Raw genomic sequence first — 25117 nt, forward strand, 5'->3', positions numbered from 1 at the left:
AATGATGTGACACTTTTCCCAATTTAGGCTCCTAAAGACCCAAGGAAATACCTTAGAAAATGCTATGCTTTTGTCTGGTTTGTCCTAATCTGGTTAACACCAGACCACTTCTCAAATCTCAATTGGAATTTAGAGTGAGTCTTTGACTTGATTTAAGACTTTCAGGGGTGTAACCAGTAGTGAAATTAAGCTTGAATGGGTGCATTAAACACTTACCAAATAGTTTCAGAAGTGCAGCAATCAAAACTCTCTTGTAAAATATGGTTTTAAATGCAGTTCTTTACTCAATTCTAAATAAAATACACGTCCATATCTATTTAACCCTGTCACTACCAGCACAAACATTGGTTGTGTCGAAAGCACTGTTCTATCAGTCATCGTATCAAGACTGGTCCATAAGTGATTGTGATTGGTTCCTGGATACTTGGGAAATTGGAAATGGGTGGAAATGGCCTCCTTGCTAGACTGACCTGCAGAGCAAATTCAAATTGCACAATCCAATGGGTTCTCCCAGGCTAGGTCTGTCCCCTTCCTGACAAAAAATGCTCATAACCTACCTATACCTATGTTTGCCTTATATATATATACACACAATACCAGATACAAGTTTGGAGAGACTTAGAAATTTCCATTCCACTCCATTATAACCCTAGGAATACCAGTTTATATATTTATATATTTATATATATATACTTTGTGGTGTACTTCACAGGAAACTCTGTGTGATGTCATGGAGAGGGCGCCTGTGGGTGTTCATTTGGCCTTTGTTGGTTTTTCCTATACTGCTACTAGGTAACCTCATCAGACATAATTTGCAGGTATTTCCCCATTATATTTTCTATCACAGATGTAACTTACTCATTCGTTGCTTATTTTCAGTGAGACTGGTGCAATGGACCGCAGTCACAATATCATGATGGAGATTGACCACCACCAGATAAAAGAGTGTCACATTTTCCAGGAGAAAGTGGTAAGAAAGTGTACTAATCTGCATGGTATTTAGCATATTATTGACAATATTAGCATGATTTAACAAGGTATGTGGAATCTTTCAGCATCAGATGTGGCAGATGAGAGAACCACCCTCAGCAGAGAAGCACCCTCTAGCACTGGGACTGGCTCCTGCAAATACGCAAGACACTGAGAAGCACAGAGAACTACATAAAGATGAGCTAATCAGGTGTGTAGTGAACTATTGCAGATGCAGCTAGCTTTGAAATAATATTTACCAGTGAGACAAAATAGTATGACCAAGTTGAATTGAATAAATAAAGGAAGGAACATATTGAACATATTGAAGAAGGCAAAATGTCCTGATAGGAACATATTGAACAAAGCCAAACTAATAGCATGGCTGCCACTTTGAACTAAGTATGTAGAAAGAAAACACTGGGTGGGTTTCCCACACTGCAACAAATTAAATCTAACCAAGTATTATTAATATTTTATTAAAGCTGCAGTTGGCAAGATTGGTAACACTTTACTTGACGGGTGAGTTCATAACACATTCATAGCAGCGGTCATAAACTGCATATAATGCATTCATGACTGTTTTATGAGACATGACTCAACATTCATACCAACCCTTTCATGAATGTGGAAGACACAACGACGACAACTTGTTAAAATAAAAGTCCAACAATTGCAAAGCAGCATTGCCGTTTTTCTCTTCAGCTTTTGTAAATATTTCATGAATATCTTATCTAAGTCTACATCGAATGTCACTTTACCATACAAGTTGTGAAGTATGCTTAATCACTGAGTTTAACACTTGGAGGTAAACTAGCCTACATTCAGCTGACCCACATTTGTGTAACCTGGAACGGTTGGACATTCCCAGTAGCAAAAGATGAGAAATCATCTGCAAAGGTTACATCATAAAACAAAAACATTTTTATGAAACAAAAATTATTTGCTTGACCATGTTCTGTCACTTTGGCACTGGAGTAGCCCATTGACTCAGATGTGACGTGATCAGGTAAGAAGTTTGGAACAAAAACGGCAATGTTGCTTTGCGATTGTTGGACTTTTATTTTGACAAGTTGTCGTCGTTCTGTCTTCCATATTCATGAAAGGTTTGGTACGAATGTTGAGTCATGTCTCATGAAACAGTCATGAATGCATTATGTGCAGTTTATGACAGCTGCTATGAATGTGTTATGAACTCACCCGTCAAGTAAAGTGTTACCGCAAGATTTTTTTGATCATATTCACTGAAACCGACACACTCCGACAGAACAACATAAGGATGAGACGTCTTAAAAGAAGTCAAACTCTTTTTAAATTATGTCAAATGATTTTAGGAGAAAGCACTAGGTAAGTGTCTTTATACTGAAAACAATACCAACTAGATTTTTAAAAAAAAAATCTTTTGTTAAGTTTAGTTTATTTATTAGGGACCATGTACAATTTGAAACATAAATGTTACCATTTAATGCATTGTACCAAAGTTAGCCTCAGGCTAATTTACATACATCTGCAGTCCCCTGGCAAGGCACAATAAAGAACATACAAACACCCTCGGTAAAACCAGTAAGGGGCCAGGGCGTACCATTGTGTACACTAGAGTAAAGTTGGAAGTCTAACATTTTCAAAACTCAATAAATTATGTTTCTTTAGGATCTTGCAATGGTGGTACTGAAATGGCTTTTTATCAAGGTTTTTTATAGCCATAATGATTCTAGAGGTTTAATGTCTAAATCGCACTAAATGATTTTAGCTAGGAATTTTCTCTTAAAAGTTATTCACAAAGCCTCTCAGACCTACTCTTAGTAAGGACAAATGACAACTCTTTTAAGATGAGATAAGAGCTCTGTTGCTATGGTTGAGGTCATTACTCATGCACAAGCTTTATTAAAGTGACCACCTTGATTGGCTGATTATTATAATGCGGGAATGATGGTAAAAACCTCCCCTATGAAGATGAGTGACAGATGACAGGTCTTAGCTGGTGGTGATAATGTGTGCCCTATAAGTACTGTAAAGGATGGAAGATGATGAATAAATAGCCTAAATGAATGAAGAGTAAGACAAAGCAAATAGCCTAGTAGCATCAGTGTTTCCTTACGTTTATTTCAGCATGGCGGCCCACCACGGTTTAATTAATACCGCCACGGTATCAGAATCAGGGCAGACGCACAATGTAGTTGCAGTTGCTTTTTAAATAATCCGGCCCATATGGGTTAGCCAAGAAGGGCCCATGTGGGCTAACCCATGTGGGCTACCCATGTAGGTCCTGGTTGGGTAAATAGTAGGAAAGCATTTATATGGGCTCGGCATGGGCAACACAACTGGGTCCCAGTAGGGATTACCACTTGGGTTAGACATTGTCAAACCTGGTCTAACCCATGTGGGCTCCCAATATGATATGGTCTGTAATGGGAATCCCATATATGGGCTCAGAATGGGCAACACATATGGGCCCCATTGGTATTTCATGTTTGGGTTAAATATGGGCAAACTGGGATAAACCCATGTGGGCTCCCCATGTTGGTGCCATGTGGGTCCTTAATGGGAAATCAACAATTGGGTTCAGGCTGGGCAACACATATGGAGCCCATTATGGTTAACCTCTCGGGTTGGATATGGGCAAACCTGGAAAAACCCATGTGGGCAATCCATATGGGTCCCAAATGGGTAATTAATGTGAAACCAATATATGGGCTCAGAATGGGCAACACATATGAAGCCCATTAGGGTAAACCACTCGGGTTGGATATAGGCCAACCTGGACAAACCCATGTGGGCAATAAATATGGGTCCTAGATGGGTAATAAATGTGAACCCAATATATGGTCTCAGAATGGGCAACACAAATGGGGCCCAGTTGTACTTAATGTTTGGGTTAGACATGGGCAAACTGGGATAAACCCATGTGGGCTCCCTATGTTGGTGTCATGTGGGTCATTAATGGGAAATCAACAATTGGGTTCAGACTGGGAAACACATACAGTGGGCAGTGCTTCGACTTGGCCAGCTTCCCTCGCGGTCCGCGCGCGGGATCACGCAGCATCACGCGACTTTAATTTGTATTTTTCCAGTGACGCTGCAACGACGCTGCAACAACCGGCAGAGGTCTCAAGTGAGCAGGGTGTCTCGTAAAAAGAAATGGAGCTGGAAAACCCTACACAGACTTCACTAGTCTTTAGCAGACTGGTTTAGAAATAATTTAATAGCCAGAAATATGCCTGCCCTAATAAAGAAATATTTGGTTAACGGCGAGTGAATCCTGTTTGCAGCCGTAGAAGAAACGCAGGACAAATTAAACATTCTGGTTTTCTCCGAGTGCAACGATGATAGACAGACATCATTTGGACAAAATATAGAGCATATTAACCTCCGTTGCTCAGCCAAATGCCTTCCTGTTACGTCCTGTTATCACGGAGTTACAGGCGATAAACTATTTTTGATGGTCAAGTTTACTTCATTAGCGTTTATTTCTTTGATTATTAAAGAGTGTTTTTCAAGGCTTGACTTCATGCTTATTCAGAAGAGCATTTAGTGCTCTTCCCAATCCCAGACGTTCACATTGCATGTTTGTTTGAGATACGCTTGTCATAGGCGCCGATACCGTGGGTGCTCCATCTCTCGGGCACCCACTGAAAACATCGAGCACCCACGTGTGCCAGCTAACTGTCCCGGCTAAATTTACATTAATTTAAAATCAAACATCGCAGTTTATGTTAAATTCAGCATCTCTCTTAATGTGATTGGATATGTTGCTGTCAATTCCCTACTTCATATACTAACCACCAATGAGAGCGTCTCTCGTATGAAAATTCCTGACACTTCCCACCTGAAGAATTAACGCAAGGCTTTCGGGTCTTCAGCCCCGAATGTTTAAAATGTATATAGCTCTGAATATCATTTTATAAGTAGTCTGACAAAGCTTATTGTTTTGTGACACAGCTAAACACTGGTACCTCATAGAACGTCTATAACATAGCCTAGGTGGTCGCAACTCACAAAAGTAAAGCAGATAGAAAGAACTCACGCAAATCTAGCCTACAACACGCAGACAGCTTTATATGCGCAGGGGAGAGCGCGCACCCTTCTGATGGTATCTTGCTAATTCACTGAACTGCATTAGGTGACACAAATGGTATTGCCTTTATCTTATAACTCCTTGTCTGAGCGACTACCAGACCTATGGTTTTTAAAAGTCAGATGTTCCCTGACAAAGACATTCGAAAATTAAGAATGTTTATTGACTTGAAAAATACACTAATTTTTGCAAACTCCCTTCATTCAACCCTTGAAGACATCGCGGTCTGGTGCGCTATGTAGATCGTTTCTCGTACCATTTAATTTCTCAGAATTTAGGTCTACTAGTCCTACAATAACGTCATTACCAAATACATCTTTTATTTTTAGTTGATCAACCACAAAGAGTAGCATAGGCCTACTGTGCACAGTGCACTGACGACTGTAGCAGCCCAAGGTAACCAGTTGTTGTAGATGAGAGGCAACCCCTTGTTTCAGATAGCCTGGACAACATGTTACCTGGGTGTTGCCTACGTTATTAATTAATGGTAGCCTACAATAGTTAATTGATTCGCGTAACATATTAGTTGGCTTAAAGAGTAGGGAATCATGATGGAGAGAGTCACGCGTGTGTTGCTTTTGCGGGATCGAATCCAGTTTAATGCTAGTTTTCAAAACATATATTTTTTACATGTCTTTTGTCCGAGTGGCTGTAATGTAGCCGAGCGCTCATGGCGTATGAAAAGCGAAAACCGCCTAAAACAACTTGTTTGTGAATGTCTGACAACTGCTGCAGCGCATGCACGCGCAAGGAAACCAGTAGGTGGAGAAACCAGAAGGCACACAACACCGGAATGATTTTAAGGCTATTTCGCATAGGCTACTCAATGGTGCTATTTCACACGCATTATAGCGACCCCTACTCACCGGGGTTAGGTGGAAGGTGTTAATAGACGATTGGCGTAGCCTAGCCTAAGTCAAAAGTCAAAGTCAAAGTCAGCTTTATTGTCAATTTCTTCACATGTTCCAGACATACAAAGAGATCGAAATTACGTTTCTCACTATCCCACGGTGGAGACAAGACATATTTTACCAATTTTAAGTCCACAGACAAACATAACATTCAAGTAAACAAAAAAGTAAGTAAATAAGTAAATAAGAGGGCACATATAATGAAAAAATAAGAGCAGCAAAATTTGGTTGAAATTGTGCATAGACAGTCAATAAAATAAAATACTAGTGCAAAGTCAGGCCAATAAGAGGCTGAGGTAGTTCTGTTTGACCTAAGTAAGAAATAAAGTGGCATAGTGGTGCAAGTTATGTAAGAGCAGCAGAAGTGTTGTGTTTTCAGGACAACAGCAACAAGTTGCAAAGTGTACAAGTGTGCAAGTGGAGTGGTGCAGGCGGCCATTGTGGGTCCAATGTCCAGGATGTTATGTAGCTGAGGGTGGAGGGGGGAGAGGAGGGAGAGAGTTCAGCATCCTAACAGCTTGGTGTATGAAGCTGTTGGTGAGTCTTGTAGTGCGGGAGCGCAGGCTTCTGTACCTCTTCCCAGAGGGCAGTAGATCAAACAGATTGTTAGCGGGGTGACTTGCATCACTCACAATTTTGGTCGCCTTGCGGGTGAGGTGGGTGGTGTAAATGTCCTTCAGGGAGGGGAGTGAAGCACCAATAATCCTTCCAGCTGTGTTCACTATGCGCTGCAGGGCTTTCCTGTTGTATTCAGTGCAGCTTCCGCCCCACACAGCGATACAGCTGGAGAGGATGCTCTCAATGGTGCCTCGGTAGAATGTGGTCATGATGGCTGGTGGAGCACTTGCTCGCCTGAGTTTCCGCAGGAAGTACAGGCGGCGCTGAGCTCTCTTCGCCAGTGATGCTGTGTTGGTGGTCCAGGAGAGGTCTTCACTGATGTGCACCCCCAGGAATTTGGTGCTGCTCGCTCTCTCCACCACAGCACCGTCGATGGTCAGTGGCAGGTGTTGGGTGTGACCTCTCCGGAAGTCAACAACAATCTCTTTGGTCTTGCTGACGTTCAGCAGGAGGTTGTTGTCCCTGCACCACGTGGTCAGATGGTCGACCTCCAACCTGTATTGAGTCTCGTCGCCCTTGGTGATGAGACCCACCAGAGTTGTGTCGTCAGCAAATTTCACTATGTGATTGTTGCTGTAGGTTGCAGTGCAGTCATGCGTCAGCAGGGTGAAGAGCAGCGGACTGAGCACGCAGCCTTGGGGGGCCCCTGTGCTCAGTGTGATGCTGCTTGAGGTATTGTTGCCAACACGTACTACTTGAGGCCTCTGACAGAGGAAGTCCAGTAGCCAGTTGCAGAGGTAGGTACTGAGTCCCAGTTTGTCAAGTTTGCAGATGAGTTGTTGTGGTATTATGGTGTTGAATGCAGAACTGAAGTCTATAAACAGCAATCTCACATATGAGTCTCTTTTTTCCAGGTGGGTGAGGGCTGGGTGGAGGGCAGAGCAGATTGCATCCTCTGTAGACCGTTTGGCTCGGTATGCAAACTGGAAGGGGTCCAGGGTGGGGGGGAGAATGGATTTGATATGTGACATGACAAGCCGCTCAAAGCACTTCATGATGATGGGTGTCAGTGCCACAGGGCGGTAGTCATTGAAGCAGGATGGAGCAGTTTTCTTCGGCACAGGTATGATGGTGGCAGCTTTGAAACAAGATGGGACGATGGCTTGCTTCAGGGAAGTGTTAAAGATGTCTGTGAAGACATCCTTAAGCTCCCCTGCGCAGTCCTTCAGCGCACGACCAGGGATGTTGTCTGGACCTATTGCCTTACGGGTGTTGATAGCAGCAAGTGTCCTCTTCACGCTGTCGGCAGAGAGGCACAGGGGCTGCTCATGTAGAGGGGGATGGGTCTTCTGTGGGCAGGTGCTGTTTTGTGCTTCAAAGCGAGCAAAGAAGCGGTTCAGGTTGTTGAGCAGAGGGATGTTGCTCTCGCAGCTCTGTGGCGCGGGCTTGTAGTCCGTGAGGGCCTGAATGCCCTGCCATAGGCTTTGTGCGTTCCTGCTGTCTTTGAAGTGGGTGGTTATCTTGTGAGTGTATTCCTTTTTTGCTTCCTTGATGCCACGGGACAGGTTGGCTCTCGCTGTTCTCATGCCAGCTTCATCCCCAGCTCTGTAGGCTTTGTCTCTGGCCCTCAGCAGCCTGAGGACATCCCCTGTCAGCCATGGCTTCCAGTTAGCCCGAGTGATGATGTCTTTTGTGTGGGTCACATCATCAATGCACTTGGTGATGTAAGAGGTTACAGTGTCTGTATACTCCTCTATGTCTGTCTGGTTGTTGTAAGTGGCTGCCTGCTTAAACATTTCCCAGTCTGTTGTGTCAAAGCAGTCTTGAAGAGCATCGGAGGCTCCCTCAGGCCACACTTTTACCTGCTTACGAACCGGTTTGTTCACTTTTACCCTTTGTCTGTATGCGGGCATTAGCATAACAGTGATATGGTCTGAAAGTCCAATGTGGGGGAGGGGGGTGGCTTTGTATGCTCCTTTGTGTGTAGTGTAGACCAGGTCCAGGATGTTATCTCCTCTTGTTGGAAAATCAACATGCTGGTGTAGCTTTGGAAGTACAGTTTTAAGGTTAGCATGGTTAAAATCTCCAGTGAAGATGGTGAAACCGTCTGGGTGTGCCGTCTGTTGTTCACTGACAGCCTGGTACAGTTCACTAAGAGCCGCGTTCTTATCGTTGTTGTTGTTGGTAGGCGGGATGTATACTGCGACTAGCAGAATCGCAGTAATTTCCCTTGGCAGGTAAAAAGGACGGCACTTTATGATCATAAACTCTGCCAGTGGTGAGCAGTGTTTGCATACTACTACAGTGTCCCGGCACCATTCATCACGGATGTAAACACAGATTCCTCCTCCTCGTGATTTACCTCCCTTTACAATGGCCCGGTCTGCTCGATAGCATGCTAGCTGCTCCAGTTGTACAGCAGAGTCCGGAATGTTGTCATTTAACCAAGTCTCAGTGAAGACAAGCACACAGCAGTTACTTACTGTCCGGTTCGTTGATCTCAGCAGTCGTATGTGATCCATTTTGTTGTCCAGTGATCGTACATTTGCCAGGAGAATGGATGGTATGGCTGGGCGAGTTGGGCTGGCCGCTAGCCTGGCCCGGACGCCTCCGCGCTTGCCCCTCTTCTGCTTCCTCGCACACCGCTTCCGACGCTTTCTTTCCGGGGGAGGAGTAGCAGGCGAGTCCGGTGTTGTTGCAGGCCGGAGTAGTCCGAGTTCCTTTAGCGTCTCTGTTTCAAAGTCCAGAACGCTGCAAAACTTGCTTTTGCAGATGTCAATTAAAAACTGTCTGCTGTACTTGTAGTACGACGTAGTAAGACGAGACGAACACGTAAAACTTTCGGACAAACACTTTTTAAACGAACAAAACACCGTACGGTTGGGACAGAGAGAGGTCGCTGCGTGTGTACGCGCCGCCATCTTGGATCTGTGTATGTGTGTATAAAATTGCTCAAAAATGACGTTCGAATATCCCCTCTAAAATAAACGCATGTATTCGAATATATTGGAATATCCTTTCTGTTTGTATTGTTTAGAAAATGATTGACGTCTTGAGTTAATGCATTAAACATTGTTTGCTGGTTACCAGCCACAAATAGCCTACAGATTCTTGCGTGCGTACATTCTCTATTCTCTCCAAAATGTGCCCGTTCTATAGGCTGGCCAAGTGCGTAATTCTGCGGCATAAAGCAGATGTATTTGTTTATTGTACAGAAAAATAAAAATAACCTGTCAAGCAGTCAATTGACTACATTGCAGTCAATAAGTAGGGCAAATTACGAAACCAAAACGTGGGTCATAGTTGTCTAAGCCTCTGCTGTGAGGCCAAACCCATGAACAAAGACGCATTGATATCTGCAATAGTTTTTTTTTGGCGAAACAAGCTCACAGCCGAACGAGTCATAGCACTGAAGGGAGAGGCAACTGGCATGTGATCTCCCCACGGGCCAATGGATGTACAAGTTTTCTCCTGTGCCTACGATATTTAATCCAGTGTTTTGTCAAGTTGCAAAATGCTATTCGTTTTAATGAATTTTTATAATAGTATGAAGTACTTTTTGTATAGGGTACTATCTTAATTGCTTTATACTCAATACTTGACCAATGGCTATTGCATCTGTCTATTGAAAGTGAGAATGTGGCATGTGATCTACTGTGTAGGCTTCATAAAATAAAATAAACAGATTGCTAATGGCCTACAAGCTGATCTGGGGTGCGTTTCCCGTACAACTACGGAGGTTAGCTTTTTACTAACAGGATGCATCGTTCAACTAACCAACATGTAAGTTACGACTGTTTCCCAAAACTGTCGTACTTACATAGTACTGTAAGTTTGGACCATGATAGTTTCCAAACTTCAGTAGTCTGGACTAAAGTGGTTAATGATGTTTAGTAGCACGTGAACGGGCACCTGCACATACTTCTGTGGCGCATTGCGTTAAGGCCGGCAGATGACAGCCACCGTTGCACAGCAGTTACCAGTCCCCTGTCCAAGAGTTTGAATCTGGGTTAAGATTTTGACAACAATATTGACATCGTTGTTTACCTAAGTTTATCTTTTGTGCAGATCATATTATCAAAATCAGAATCAGCCTTCTTGGCTTGGTTTGCGTAAACTAACAAGGACCCCCCCCCCATGAAAATCAAAGGCTACATATTCTCAGCTGACTCGTCAAAAAGTGCGCCCCACCTTATTATTATCTGCAGGTGTGTGACTTTTACTTACGTGCACATGGCTGCAAATTGACTTTTAATTTATGTATTTTCTGCCTTGGGCATTTTAAAATATGGATGTAAAGAAGTGTAAATATCAATTAGAAACCTAAATATATTTATAATTATTAATTTGCAAACAAGTAACTGGCGTCAGTGACGTCTTTGACATGAAGATCCCTGGAACTATGCTTCTACTAGCATTCTACCACAGGTCGAGAGGTGTAGTTGTAACTACACAACTTTACGATAGTGGTTGCGAACGTTCGTTGCTACTATGGTTTTGGGAAACACTAACGTAGTGTAACGATGCATTGGACTATGTAAGTTCCAAATATGAATGTAATTCTGCGGCATATAGCAGATGTATTTGTTTATTGTACAGAAAAATAAAAATGACATGTCAAGCAGTCAATTGACTACATTGCAGTCAAGAAGTAGGGCAAATTAATTTACGAAACCAAAACGTGGGTCATAGTTGTCTAAGCCTCTATAGCGTAGCCTGTTAAAAACGTGGCAGAAGCCTACCCAAGGCTACAGATTAATTCTGAACAGTTATTTCTCTACTGGCTCAATTATCACACCATGGTTTTGATTTGCGTAGTTACGTTAACCCAACACTGACAATAATGTAGACAGCAAATTTCGATTTCCGTTACCACCTTGTAGTCAAGCCTTAAGCCATACCTAAGTAGCCTAAATCGAGGTAAATTGAGCTTTTTCAGAAGGGGCGGCAGACAGAGCGATGTACAGTGGCAGAGCGACGCACAGTGGCTGAAAGTGGTACTAAAGCTTCACGCAGCTTCACGCCTCGTAATGCGCGACTGAAGTGGCCATTTGAAAGCGATGCCCACTGTATGGGGCCCATTAGGGTTAGCCACTCGGGTTGGATATGGGCAAACCTGGACAAACCCATGTGGGCAATCCATATGGGTCCTAAATGGGTAATTAATGTGAAACCAATATATGGTCTCAGAATGGGCAACACAAATGGGGCCCAGTTGTACTTAATGTTTAGGTTAGATATGGGAAAACCTGGATAAACCCATGTGGGCTCCCCATGTTGGTGCCATGCAGGTCATTAATGGGAAATCAACAATTGGGTTCAGGCTGGGCAACAAATATGGGGCCCATTAGGGTTCACGGCTCGGGTTCGATATGGGCAAATCTGGACAAACCTACGTGGTTAATCCATATAGGTCCTAAATGGGTAATTAATATGAAACCAATATATGGGCTCAGAATGGGGAACACAAATGGGCCCCATTTGTGTTTAATGCTTGGTTCCGACATGGGCAAACTTGGACAAACCCTTGTGGGCTTCCCACATCGGTGCTGTGTGGGTTATTAATGGGAAACCAATATATGGGCTCAGAATGGGCAACACATATGGAGCCCATTAGGGTTAACCACTCGGGTTGGATATGAGAGAACCTCAACAAACCCACATGGGCAATCCATATGGGTTCTAGATGGGTAATTAATGTGAAACCATTATATGGTCTCAGAATGGACAACACATATGGGCCCAATGGTATGTAATGTTTGGGTAATACATGGGAAAACTGGGATAAACCGCAGGCTCCCTATGTTGGTGCCATGCAGGTCATTAATGGGAACTCAACAATTGGGTTCAGGCTGGGCAACACTTATGGGGCCCATTAGGGTTAACTGCCTGGTTCGATATGGGCAAAACCGGACAATATCAAGTCGGCAGTTCATTTGGGTCCGATATGGGTCATTAATGTGAAACCAATATATGGGCTCAGAATGGGTAACACATATGGAGCCCATGAGGGTTGGATTATCGCAAACCTGGACAAACCCACATGGTTAATCCATATAAGTCCTAAATGGATAATTAATATGAAACCAATATATATGGGCAAACCTGGACAAATCCACATCGGCAATTCATATGGGTCCCAAATGGGTAATTAATGTGAAACCAATATATGGGCTCAGAATGGGCAACACATATGGATCCCATTTGGGTAAACCACTCAGGTTGGATATGGGCAAACCTGGACAAACCCATGTGGGCAATAAATATGGGTCCTTGATGGGTAATTATTGTGAACCCAATATATGGTCTCAGAATGGGCAACACAAATGGGGCCCAGTTGTATTTAATGTTTGGGTTAGACATGGGCAAACTGGGATAAATCCATGTGAGCTCCCAATATGAGTCCTACTATGGTCTGTATTGGGAATCACATATATGGGCTCAGAATGGGCAACACATATGGGCCCCATCGGTATTTAATGTTTAGGTTAGATATGGGCAAACCGGGATGAACCCATGTGGTCTCCCAATGTTGGTGCCATGTGGGTCATTAATGGGAAATCAACAATTGGGTTCAGGCTGGGAAACAAATATGGGCCCCATTAGGGTTAGCCACTCGGGTTGGATATGGGCAAACCTGGACAAACCCATGTGGGCAATAAATATGGGTCCTTGATGGGTAATTATTGTGAACCCAATATATGGTCTCAGAATGGGCAACACAAATGGGGCCCAGTTGTATTTAATGTTTGGGTTAGACATGGGCAAACTGGGATAAATCCATGTGAGCTCCCAATATGAGTCCTACTATGGTCTGTATTGGGAATCACATATATGGGCTCAGAATGGGCAACACATATGGGCCCCATCGGTATTTAATGTTTAGGTTAGATATGGGCAAACCGGGATGAACCCATGTGGTCTCCCAATGTTGGTGCCATGTGGGTCATTAATGGGAAATCAACAATTGGGTTCAGGCTGGGAAACAAATATGGGCCCCATTAGGGTTAGCCACTCGGGTTGGATATGGGCAAACCTGGACAAACCCATGTGGGCAATAAATATGGGTCCTTGATGGATAATTATTGTGAACCCAATATATGGTCTCAGAATGGGCAACACAAATGGGGCCCAGTTGTATTTAATGTTTGGGTTAGACATGGGCAAACTGGGATAAATCCATGTGAGCTCCCAATATGAGTCCTACTATGGTCTGTATTGGGAATCACATATATGGGCTCAGAATGGGCAACACATATGGGCCCCATCGGTATTTAATGTTTAGGTTAGATATGGGCAAACCGGGATGAACCCATGTGGTCTCCCAATGTTGGTGCCATGTGGGTCATTAATGGGAAATCAACAATTGGGTTCAGGCTGGGAAACAAATATGGGCCCCATTAGGGTTAGCCACTCGGGTTGGATATGGGCAAACCTGAACAATATCACGTGGGCAATTAATTTGGGCCCTACATGGGTAATTAATGTGAAACCAATATATGGGCTCAGAATGGGCAACACATATGGATCCCAGTTGGGTTAACCACTCCAGTTGGATATGGGCAAACCTGGACAAACCCACGTGGTTAATCCATATAGGTCAGGGGTCTCAAACTCAAATGAGCTGGGGGCCAATTCTGCCAACGTCATCTGATTGGAGGGCCGGCTATTTCTGAAAATGCAATGTTCTTTTTTTCAAATACCACACAAAACTGCAAACAGAAAGTGCAAGTGTTTTTATTTAGTTTTAGACACCTCTGCTAGCAACCTTAGCTTAAAATAAATATTAATACAAATTATAAAACAAATGAAAAACATAAAAACAGGTATGTGTGTGTTTCACACCAAATAAAAATATTTTCCTCTCATAACTTTTTTAAACCTGGCAAACTATAGGCGTCAGGGTTAAGAAAGCAACACCATTGGATTTTTATATCAAAATTTCAAAAGGCCATGGCTTGAAAGTGGTCAGAGATAAAGTCCTACTGTAAATGTAAAAATCTTTGAGTAAAACAAAAGTTTATGAAGGGGGTAAATTTACCCATCTAATTTGCCACTGGATTTGGGTTAGACATGGGCAAACTGGGATAAACCCATGTGGGCTTCCCATGTTGGTGCCATGTGGGTCATTAATGGGAAATCAACAATTAGGTTCAGACTGGGAAATAAATATGGGCCCCATCGGGGTTGGATATGGGCAAACCTGAACAATATCACGTGGGCAATTAATTTGCAATAAATTTGAATTTACCACCCAGGTCGGACATGGGCAAACACTTTGATTAATTTCTGCTTGGTTGAGTCTCAGATAGAAAAAAAAAAAGATTTGGCCTAAATGCGTAGGTCATATGTGGGGCACATTGGGGCTTTCATTGAATGGGTCAGTACTTTACATGTTCTTTTTGGAAATCCAAGCATGGAGTATATGGGCAGAGTGATTTGGACTCCTTACAGGAAATAATTATATGAAGTTCCATTGACTTGAATAGGATTTTCCAGGCCTTTATGGTGAAATATTCTTTAAATAATGAAGGCTGAAATCCGTTTCCAGGGGAAATCCGAGTCCAGTTCGCCCTTTCAGGACTTATTTTCTGGATAATGACCGGAATTATGTCATTATCCCTTACTCAATACATGTAGTCAGCACAATGGGCCCATTTAGGTGTACCATTGCAGTTTAAAATGGGCATATACCCAGGCAAATTCATATGGATTGACTACAAGGCTGTTAAGTAGGACACAAATGGACAATAGTTCGGGTAATAAGCAATGTGCAATGTTTAGCGTCATTGGGACAGGGTCTTTAAAAGAATTGCACAAAGGAGGCTAACTATGTAATGTATACAAAATTTGAAGTGCGCAAAGTTTACATTGAGGTTGGTGATCTGATTTTACTGGCCAATGCAGTTGTGGGTGCTAATTTTAATACTTTTTTTAACCCTGCATAGTGCACACTCTACAAGCAAGGGCTGACTTAATATGTGAACTGAGGGTTCTGTACTGCCACTGCACTCTTTTGATGCTGGTCTATAAACATTCAATTCATTTCATGAAAAATCTGTTGTTCAGAGAGCAATTGCCTTTCCTCCTTGTGGAGTGGCCTTCCATTACATGTAAGGGAGAGCAGGCTCTGTAGAAATATTTTTAATCTAGACTTAAAACATTGTGCAGTTCAGAGATTGGGGGTGCTTCAAAGGGTCACAGCAAGCCACACACTATTTGACACTAGGTTGGCCTTGTGCACCTCTCCATTTCCCTCTTCAACCTTGGTGTACAGAACACCAATACAGTGTGACCATAAATACCGACGAGTTAGACTGAAAATGGTTATATCTTTGAATCGAACATTCAACTGTAGTAACAGCACCTAACGCTGGAGCAATTTGAACTGCTCATTATAGCACTGCCCTGGTCTAAAACAGTGGTTCTCAACCTTTTTTGCTCTGTGACCCAAATTTAAACATAGCCTACCACTTGTGACCCTAAGACAAAGGCTGAAAGCTAATCATGCCTAAGGTTCAGGTTATTGACTCTTGCAACCCTTTCAGAACTTCACGCAACACAAATTTGAGTCCCGACCCAGAGGTTGAGAAACACTGGTCTAAAAAATGCTAATCAAAGAGGTCACATCACAGCTCATGGAACACGCGGCCAACATCAAGACCTCTTACCTGGACCAAGCCCATCCTGTTAAAGGCCTGTCTTCCTACCCTCTGTTCAACATCATCAACTGGAAGTCTCTGTCCTGATACCCAGCTATCATACTCTCAATGATACTCATACTCACAACCTCCCCTTTCTTTAGTCTAAACCTGGAAAGAGCAGTGGCTGCCCAACTCCAGCACTATGTCCAACCATGAGCTCTTTGAACCCGTCCAATAAGGTTTCAGAGGCCACCTGCTGTCATCAATATCACCATCAATCCCCTCATTGCTGATGACAAACACGATCCTCATCCTGTAGGGTTTAACAGTTTCCTATTTCTCTGGAGACAGGGCCTTCCAAAACAACCTATGTCACAACTGCCTCTCCATACCCGCTGTGTCCCCAAAGACCACTTATACACATAGCCTATTATTACAGTGCATGAAAATGCACTGTACTGTTCTTCCTAGGCATTTTATTCTTCTTCTTCTAACGCAGTTAATGCAGCTTCAACCGTTTAACGTAGAAACTTCATTCAAACTATGTTACGTAGGTCTTACTTAGGACATCTGGGCTTTGTATTTTTTAACTTTGTAACTTTTATACTTTTTAAACTATTAATTAAAAACTGTTCAAAATTTCCCCATAGACTTAACATGGGCTGATGACATCACAATAGTTAAGCAATTAGAATCCTATGGCAGGTGTTCGGGCCACCTGCATCAACTGCCAGTCTCAGGCTTTAAGCATACAAACTGGCCCTATTAAGACTACACATCCTGTTCAACTGCTTCCTCTGCCAAAAACTGTTTCAAAATAAAAGTCCTCACTACAATATTTCACTGTTAAACAATTTAAGCCTTTAAACCACTGAACTTTTTAACTGTTCAGCCATTGTAACTGTTACCAGAGACTTTCTAATGACACAGCACTCAAAAAATACTCCATAGAAATGCATGGGGCTAGTTTGTCACGCCAATATGGCCGTTGTCTACACATATCCCACCCCTTCCTCGGCAAAACGTCGACATGTGAATAAATTGAGCCAATCATATGGTGTGTTGTGAAAACATCGTGCCAATCATGTGTTGTGATCTCGCCGCTGGAGCAAGATTGGTGTCGTGAAGCCTTGCGCACGCACAGTTCGACCCAAAGACTGTGCCCGATGAGTGCCCATAAAACGTTGGTATATGGCCGCCGAGTGGAGGGACTTGCCTAAAAGTTTTTTTGCTGTTACTTGTCATCAACTATGACTCCTACCCACTGTAGCTAGTTAGCTAAGTTAGCTAAGTAACATGGTTAGCATAGTTAGCATGCTAGCATGTTAACATACTAGTTAGCATAGTTAGCATAACTATTAAAAATGATTAGCTAAGTTAGCTAAGTAACATGGTTAGCATAGTTAGCATGTTACCATGTTAGTTAGCATAGTTAGCATAACTGCTAAAAATGATTAGCTAGGTTAACTAAGTAACATGGTTAACATAGTTAACATGTTAGCATGCTAGTTAGCATAGTTAGCATAACTACTAAAAATGATTAGCTAGGTTAGCTAAGTCACATGGTTAGCATAGTTAGCATTTTAACATTGTTAGCATGCTAGTTAGCATAGTAACTTGGTTAGCATTATTATCTTTGTTAATATAGTTAGCATAACTGCTAGCAAACATTGGAGCCATTCCAACTGTTAGTTATCGTCTACTATCTACCTAAATAATTTAACCATTTAACCCTTTTGTGCCCGTGCCGAACATTTAATTTTTGGTGCTGGATGACCTCCTTACACAACAAACCTTATTTCTTGAGTATAATACATACCATCAATGGGATATACATACCATTGTAATCAGAAGGATCAGTTCTATCAAATGATGTAAAATACATATGGTAATGTTGATATAGTAATGAACAGTCTTTGAAAATCCTCTCCAAATGTATACCGAAATTCGTTAAAATTTAATTTCATTCACATAAAAATGAATTTTCATCATATTTCTATACAAGATAGAGAAAAATATAGAGTGTATGACATGTTCAGCAAGTTGTGGGCTATTTAACAAAAAAGACTGAATTGGAATATCATTAACCTTTTAAAAGTTATGATACATTTAGTGATCAGTGTAAAAAAATGCAGGAAACGGGATTTAGAATGTTGACAGAATTCACATTCTCTTTCTCACCAAAAACATGAAAGTATGCATAAAAACTAATAATGAAGTCAGACACAATGGTTTAGATTTATTTGGTCCATAAGAATAAACCATTTATTTGTAGGGGTGTCACGATTCTCCAAATCCTCGATTCGATGTAATTTTCGATTTTAAAGTCACGATTCGATTCGATTTTCGATCTTTTTTAAATATTACTATTAATGCATTCCTTATATGTTATTTACTCTTTTTGGCCTTTTCCTTTTCTTTTTCGGGGGGCTTTTATTTTGAAACCGCTTTGAAACCGTTCCAACCGTGAGGTTGTAATGTAAACAGAACTAACTTTAGGCTAAAACAGAGACGTGAACATAGTAAAATGAAACAACACAGAATGTTAATTTGATTGTTTCAGCACATTCCGAAGAGACCCAAGGTTAGTGTTCATGGAATATGTACTTATAAATGTGCATTTTAAGCCTTAAAGTAACTTTGGACTGTAATTAGACCATCTTTTCACTTGCTAAGTTGAGTAGGCTAAGTTAGTTTTAACTGACGTGAATGAACAAATACTTCCACACCGGTGATTTCAAAGTAGCAAGAGGGGCTTTGATTTCGGTAGGTTGATGTGTAGGCCTATATTTTAACTGGCTGCAGCCTAAAATTAGAGTGTTGACGCTGCAGTTCAGCACGTGCATGTGTGTTTGTGCGTCTTGTCATACATGCTGGACGTGACATTGGGGGTGTGGCTGCATCGTCGATTCTACTTTTAAGTTCGAAGTTCGAGATTGAGATGTAATTTCGATCGATTGTCGAAATCGTGACACCCTTATTTATTTGTATATAAGCAAATGCTACAGTCAATAATAATGATATATAAAAGAAAAACATGTACCTTACCAGTAATACAGGAAGTAAGTATACTGTATATTTATTGAAGATCAATTCTGAATAGAGACATAAAATACATTTGATTCAACAGATACAACTTCCTTATATAAATTAGTGTAATATGAAAATGATATACTGTATCTATAAACTGTATTATTTATGAAAAGCTAGGAATACAATCAACTTCAACATCACTCAAAAATCAATGTGTTCTAAACATTTGAAAGTGGATTACATAGAACAAGCCTGTTGAGAATATACACATATACACACAAACTCACACACACACACACACACACAGAGGAGGATAGGGAAAGGTGGGGTGGGGAACCTGAAGGTTAAACACAGAAGACCTATGACTCAAAACGAAACGTATCCCCTTCTGTAGAATGCCAAATCTGACAGCAATTTTGTTTACCAAAAAAACAGTCACCTACCGCTAAACTCCAGGCCATACAAGCTACTTTAGTGTTATTATGTGTTGTTTTTATAACAAAGCCAACAATTTTTCTTTGGCTCCTGCTGTACAGGAATATGTACTTGATGAAAAGACGACAGAGTAGTAGTTGGAGCAGCTGAAGGCGAGGCTGAAATTTTGACGGAAATGCCTGCCAGCTGTTGTGATAGATTTTCTCCAAAGTCTTTCTGGCTGTAGCTACCAAACCTAGGTTCAACACCAGATTCTGCATTGCCAAACTTGAAATTAGGGCTGCACGATATTAGGAAAACATGCAATATGCGATAACATTATTGAGTACTGCGATAATGATATAAGTTGCAATATTTAAATATTTCCACCTCATGTTTTTCTCCAACCTCATACGCTGCGCATCCCACGTTATTAGGCTACCGGCATGCCGAGTGCAGCGGAAAGTGAAAGTAAGGGGTTGCGATCGCACAGTCCAACAAAGTAGGCTTAACAACTTTCACAAATAACGAATCCTGATTACCTCTCTGCTGCTGTCTGGGGCTTTTGCTAAATGCAAATCATGAAATACAAGCCTTACAGTGAAAGACAGATATCTTCTAATCCTATAACTATAACGAAAGAAATTGTTTATTTTAACACAGTGGAGAAGGACGCATTTGGTGATGTGTTTGTAACACGTCATCCTTAATAAAACCAAAATATCTCCATATAACAGACATGCTTTTCCTTTTAGTCACCAATTCCTCTTCACCCAAGTGTAACCTACCTCGCTCGACTCACTATCTTCAGCCATCACGACATTAGCTCCCGCCTCAACACCTAAAACACCACACACCTAAACTGGTAGGGGACGGGCTTCTAGGGCAGCATGACAGCATCGGTTTGGTAAAATATGTTGACATTCAGAATGTGAATACACCATAGACTGTATGGAATGCGCACGGCACAAAAAATGTATCGAAATTTATAGAAAATTAAGTAATCTGTGCGGTATGTCCATCGCAAATGTTAAGCGAGTGCAAGATATCGCGATAACGATAGATTTTAGATATATCGTGCAGCCCTACTTGAAATAATAAGAAACTACTGACAACGGCAATGTCAATGGAGAAAAAGTGTACACAATATGTATTTCTCATTTGGTCAACGCTCCCTGATCCCTTCAGAGACTTGGTTCCCCAGTAGCAATGGATATTAGGGAGGGAAGTTAAGTCCCATGTCAATGATCAATCCCAGAAAACTGTGAAACTCTTCTGGGGTCTCTTCGTCCCATGCCCCTTCACTGTGTGTTTGCATACGACGGCCTACTAAGCACAACCTCCCACCCGTTCCGGTTGGTAAAACCACATATGCCTGGGACAACAACATATAAAAAACAACATAACAAGTCTATTTCACAGTGTTTTAGTGGCAGTCTACACTACCCTACGCACGGCACCTAAATCTATACCTTCTTCGTCCATCCTCACATGGTCTTCAACATTGTGAGCGCAAGCTCATCAGCAGTCAGCTACCTCTTCAGGCCTGCAAGGAGGTCTGTGTAGGTCTTGTCATCCTCCATCTGAAACAACAGTAAAATCATACAAATGTAATACCTTTATTAATTTAAAAAATAAAATCACAAAACTACAGATGCGTGCGTGTGTGCACATACATACACAAGAAGAGATAGCCTAAACTATTGAAGCATTCTGAGTAACTCAAAAATATTTAGAAGTATGAAAAGTAATTTTATTACACATACCCTAAATCTGATTGCCTGGCTGGCATTAAGATAAAGACAGATTACATTTCACCTAGTAACTGCTTATATGCAATGACATTTCTGACATAATATGTGATTTCACATCATGTTTTCTATAACTACATATTGAGAAGAGTAGAATATCAAGTCATGCCATCTTAGAAAATGTTGAGACAAGCATGTCTGATGTTTGTCATTTAGAAGTTAGCAAGGTAAAACAGTTCACTACAAACTGCCTAGCGAGGTAACAACCCGAGGAGGCAATAAGTTAATTAGCACTACATTTCTGACAGAATCCATGATTTCACATCTTGTTTTCTACAACTACATATTGAGAGGAGTAAAAATATCGCTCAACTTATTTCATGTAAGAGAACGCAACTTAGAAACGCGGCGCCCATTGATTTATTCAGCTTTGGTATGCTATACTGTCTTGCCAATATAATGCTTACCTAACAAGCAAATTGGTACTAGAAAACAAACTTACTAACAGGTTATATACTAACAGGTTTTTAAATGAAATTGTCAAATGAAAATAACTGATATCAAAAGCAAACGAGAATACTGCAAGCAGTTCAGAGTAATGCAGCTAGCTAAAGTTACATGACGATCCACTTAGCCCCCGCTAATCCATAATGTTGACACTGATGAGAAAGCATATTACTGTCAAATAACATGATTTTATGACTACAAATTAAGATTAACCATAACTAGAAACGATGTAAAAACATACATTACCTCAGTGTATCCAGCTGTGCGGTTTCCAGTCGAGGTAAACTCCAACGAAGTGCAGGTGGCATCTGGCGGTCCATGTCAAAATGTACGACTGACGTGAAAACTTTTTTTCACGACTCATCTTCAAGTATCCAAAACATTTCACGCCATAAACCCTTTAACCAATCATGTCAAATTGAAGCTTATGTTGTCAGCATTACGGGAAGATTTCAGAAATAAAATCAGTCATTGGACAGCTGAGATATTAGATGATTGGTCATCGTTAAAATTTTAACGAAATTAGAACGGTCGGGCTTGTAAGGGTTAAATGATCAACCTGTTTAACTGTTCAGTCATTCCAACTACAGTGGGCATCGCTTTCAAATGGCCACTTCAGTCGCGCATTACCAGGCGTGAAGCTGCGTGAAGCTTTAGTACCACTTTCAGCCACTGTGCGTCGCTCTGCCACTGTACATCGCTCTGTCAGTAGCCTGACTGCCGCCCTCTCTGAAAAAGCAGGAGGCTACCAAACATAATTGTTACCGAGAGGAATCCCAGCCTACGAATTCAATAACAAAATAAATCATGCATAATTAAACATTACCTCGATTAAGGCTACTTGGGTATGGCTTAAGGCTTGACTACACGGTGGTAGCGAAAATCGAAATCTGCTATGTTATTGTCTGCAATGTAGTCAATTGACTGCTTGACATTTCATTTTTATTTTTCTGTACAATAAACAAATACATCTGCTTTATGCCGCAGAATTACATTCATATTTGGCTGACTGCAGACGCGCCACTTCACTCCCGATATTCCAAGATTAAGATAGTAGTCTATACAAAAAGCATACTATCATAAAAATTCGTTAAAACGAATAGCTATTTGCAATTTGACAAAACACTGGTCCTCCTTTTGCGAATGCGAGGACGATATGAGCCTGTTGCATTTAGTTAGATGTCCGAGTCACGCATGTTTGAAAACCACTGGCTCGTAATCACAATAATTTAACACACGACAGTTGGATAGCCTACTTCATCATGTCCCCATGCCTACATTTTTGTGAGTAGCATAGAGATCGTTAAAAACAATAAAGTAGCCTATGTCTCTCCGTTTGGGACATCGAAAACTTATATTTTTAATAGGGTAGACTACCGTCGGAGATGCTGACTGGCAAAGGCCTCGGGATAACACGTTATCTCCACTATCATCAGTCATGCCCCTTGATCAAAGTGGGGAATTAAATAAAAGTTTGAGAACCACTGGCTTAACAAGTTACCTGCAGTCCAGAGCAATATTCTGATGATCGGCGATGATATCGGCAAATGTTTGTTTTCCAAAGTAAGAATTTCACTTGACCATGCACCTTCGACAATGAATAGCTCATTACACTTGTTAGCCTACTGTTAAACGTAGGCCTAACTGGTATCACTACTCCTGGCTACTCCTAAATCGCACTAAAAGATTTTAGCTTGGAGTTTTCTCTTAAAAGTTATTCACAAAGCCTTTCAAACAACTCCTAAACTAGGAGTGAGTCTTCGTTGCTATAGATGACGTCATTATTCATGCACGAGCTTGACTGAAGTGACCACCTTGATTGGCTGACGATTGTAACGCGGGAATGATTCCAAACACCTCCCTTCCGATGATGAGTGACAGGTGACAGGTCGAAGAATGCGTGCGCTACACAAGTAGTGAGAAGGACGGAAGATGATTAATAACTGAATAAAAAGGCCTAGCCTAAATGAATAAAGAGTAAGGCAAAACAAATAGCCTAGCCTAATGAAACATAGGCCTATGGATTGATGCAGTACCTTTGCAACATTATTAAATTAATCTGTCACCATATGCCTAGGCTACGTTTGCAAAGAGAACATTTTAATTTGATTCACAATGAAATGTTACATTTAATTTACATGTTAACAATGAGTAGTTTTGGTTGTTGTTGGTGGCGTTATTGCATTCCTTTTATGAATGCAAAATTGTTCCCTCGCGATTGGAAGCTCCTGTTGCCGCATAGCGCATTTCAAAACATCGCAGCGTAAAATGCCACAAAAAGCTGTTTATGAATAGGTCTTAGTGAGTTAGGAGCCCTCTCGAATTCTTTTAAGCTGTCCCAGACTTTTAGGTGCTACTTTTAGGTCTATAAAAATGCTTCGTGAATTACTTTTTGTGAAAAAAATTAGGAGTCCTAAAGTTAGGAGTGACACGCCCATTATTTTTAGGAGTGGCTCCTAAATTCGCCAGTTAGGAGCTACTTTTAGCCTTAAAATTCTTTGTGAATAGGCCTACGGCCCCTGAATAAAAAGGCCTAGCCTAAATGCAAAACAAATAGCCTAGTAGCCTAATGAAACATACGGATTGATGTAGTATCTTTGTAACATTATTAAATTATTCTGTTACTATGCCTACGTTTGCAAAAGAGAACATTTTAATTTGATGCACAATAATGTTACATTTAATTTACATTTTGACAATGATTAGCCTAGTTTTGGTTGTTGTTGGTGGCGTTATTGCATGTTAGTTATGCCTATAATGCAAAATTGCTTCCTCACTATTGAAAGCTGCATAGGATTTCAAAACACGGCAAAATGCCGCAGGTTTGTGAATAGGTCTGTGAGTTCTTTTAAACTGTCAGAGGTGGGAAGGTATGATTTGTTGGGGGGCAGGGCCGGATTAACTGGTCACAAATGTCTGATGGCCCCCCTTCCCCCCCAGCCAACGTGAATCGGGTGGTCAGTTAATAGGCTGAAGATTTTTCCTGCCATCTAAGGCAGCGGTCCCCAACCAACCGCCCGTACATTCCTAACCGGGCCGTAGCCTACGACATGAGTTTTAAAAAAATGCATGCAAACTAAACTCAATTTAATTCGCAATAATGTCACGTTTTTACATGGCATAGGCCTATATGCAGTTGTTTGATTGCACGCATGTTTGCATTTTGCAAGGTCTATTTTCTTACGTCTGTCCCGCCTTCAACACTTTACATATTGCCTTCAGCGCTGCGCAGCCTCAGGTCAGCTCACTTCACTT

At 41.5% G+C, this 25117-nt stretch overlaps 1 protein-coding gene across 4 annotated transcripts in view; it reads left to right on the plus strand.

Annotated features, from left to right (window-relative positions):
* Positions 1 to 25117, plus strand: part of dmpk (DM1 protein kinase) — a 241053-nt gene that overhangs the window by 125727 nt on the left and 90209 nt on the right. For 3 of the 4 annotated variants that reach the window (XM_076275081.1, XM_076275082.1, XM_076275084.1), the window contains exons 9-11: positions 713 to 792; positions 880 to 970; positions 1056 to 1180. In XM_076275081.1, the coding sequence (XP_076131196.1) occupies positions 713 to 792; positions 880 to 970; positions 1056 to 1180 (296 nt within the window). Of the gene's footprint in view, positions 1 to 712; positions 793 to 879; positions 971 to 1055; positions 1181 to 1454; positions 1492 to 25117 lie in introns of those variants that run through there. The other variant, XM_076275083.1, reaches the window with a different exon arrangement.

The sequence above is a fragment of the Alosa pseudoharengus genome, unplaced genomic scaffold (assembly GCF_046254945.1).
Source record: "Alosa pseudoharengus isolate Yale_2024_CS ecotype anadromous, Long Island Sound unplaced genomic scaffold, YU_APseudo_1.1 YU_APseudo_1.1_scf_8, whole genome shotgun sequence".
Classification (NCBI taxonomy): domain Eukaryota; kingdom Metazoa; phylum Chordata; class Actinopteri; order Clupeiformes; family Clupeidae; genus Alosa; species Alosa pseudoharengus.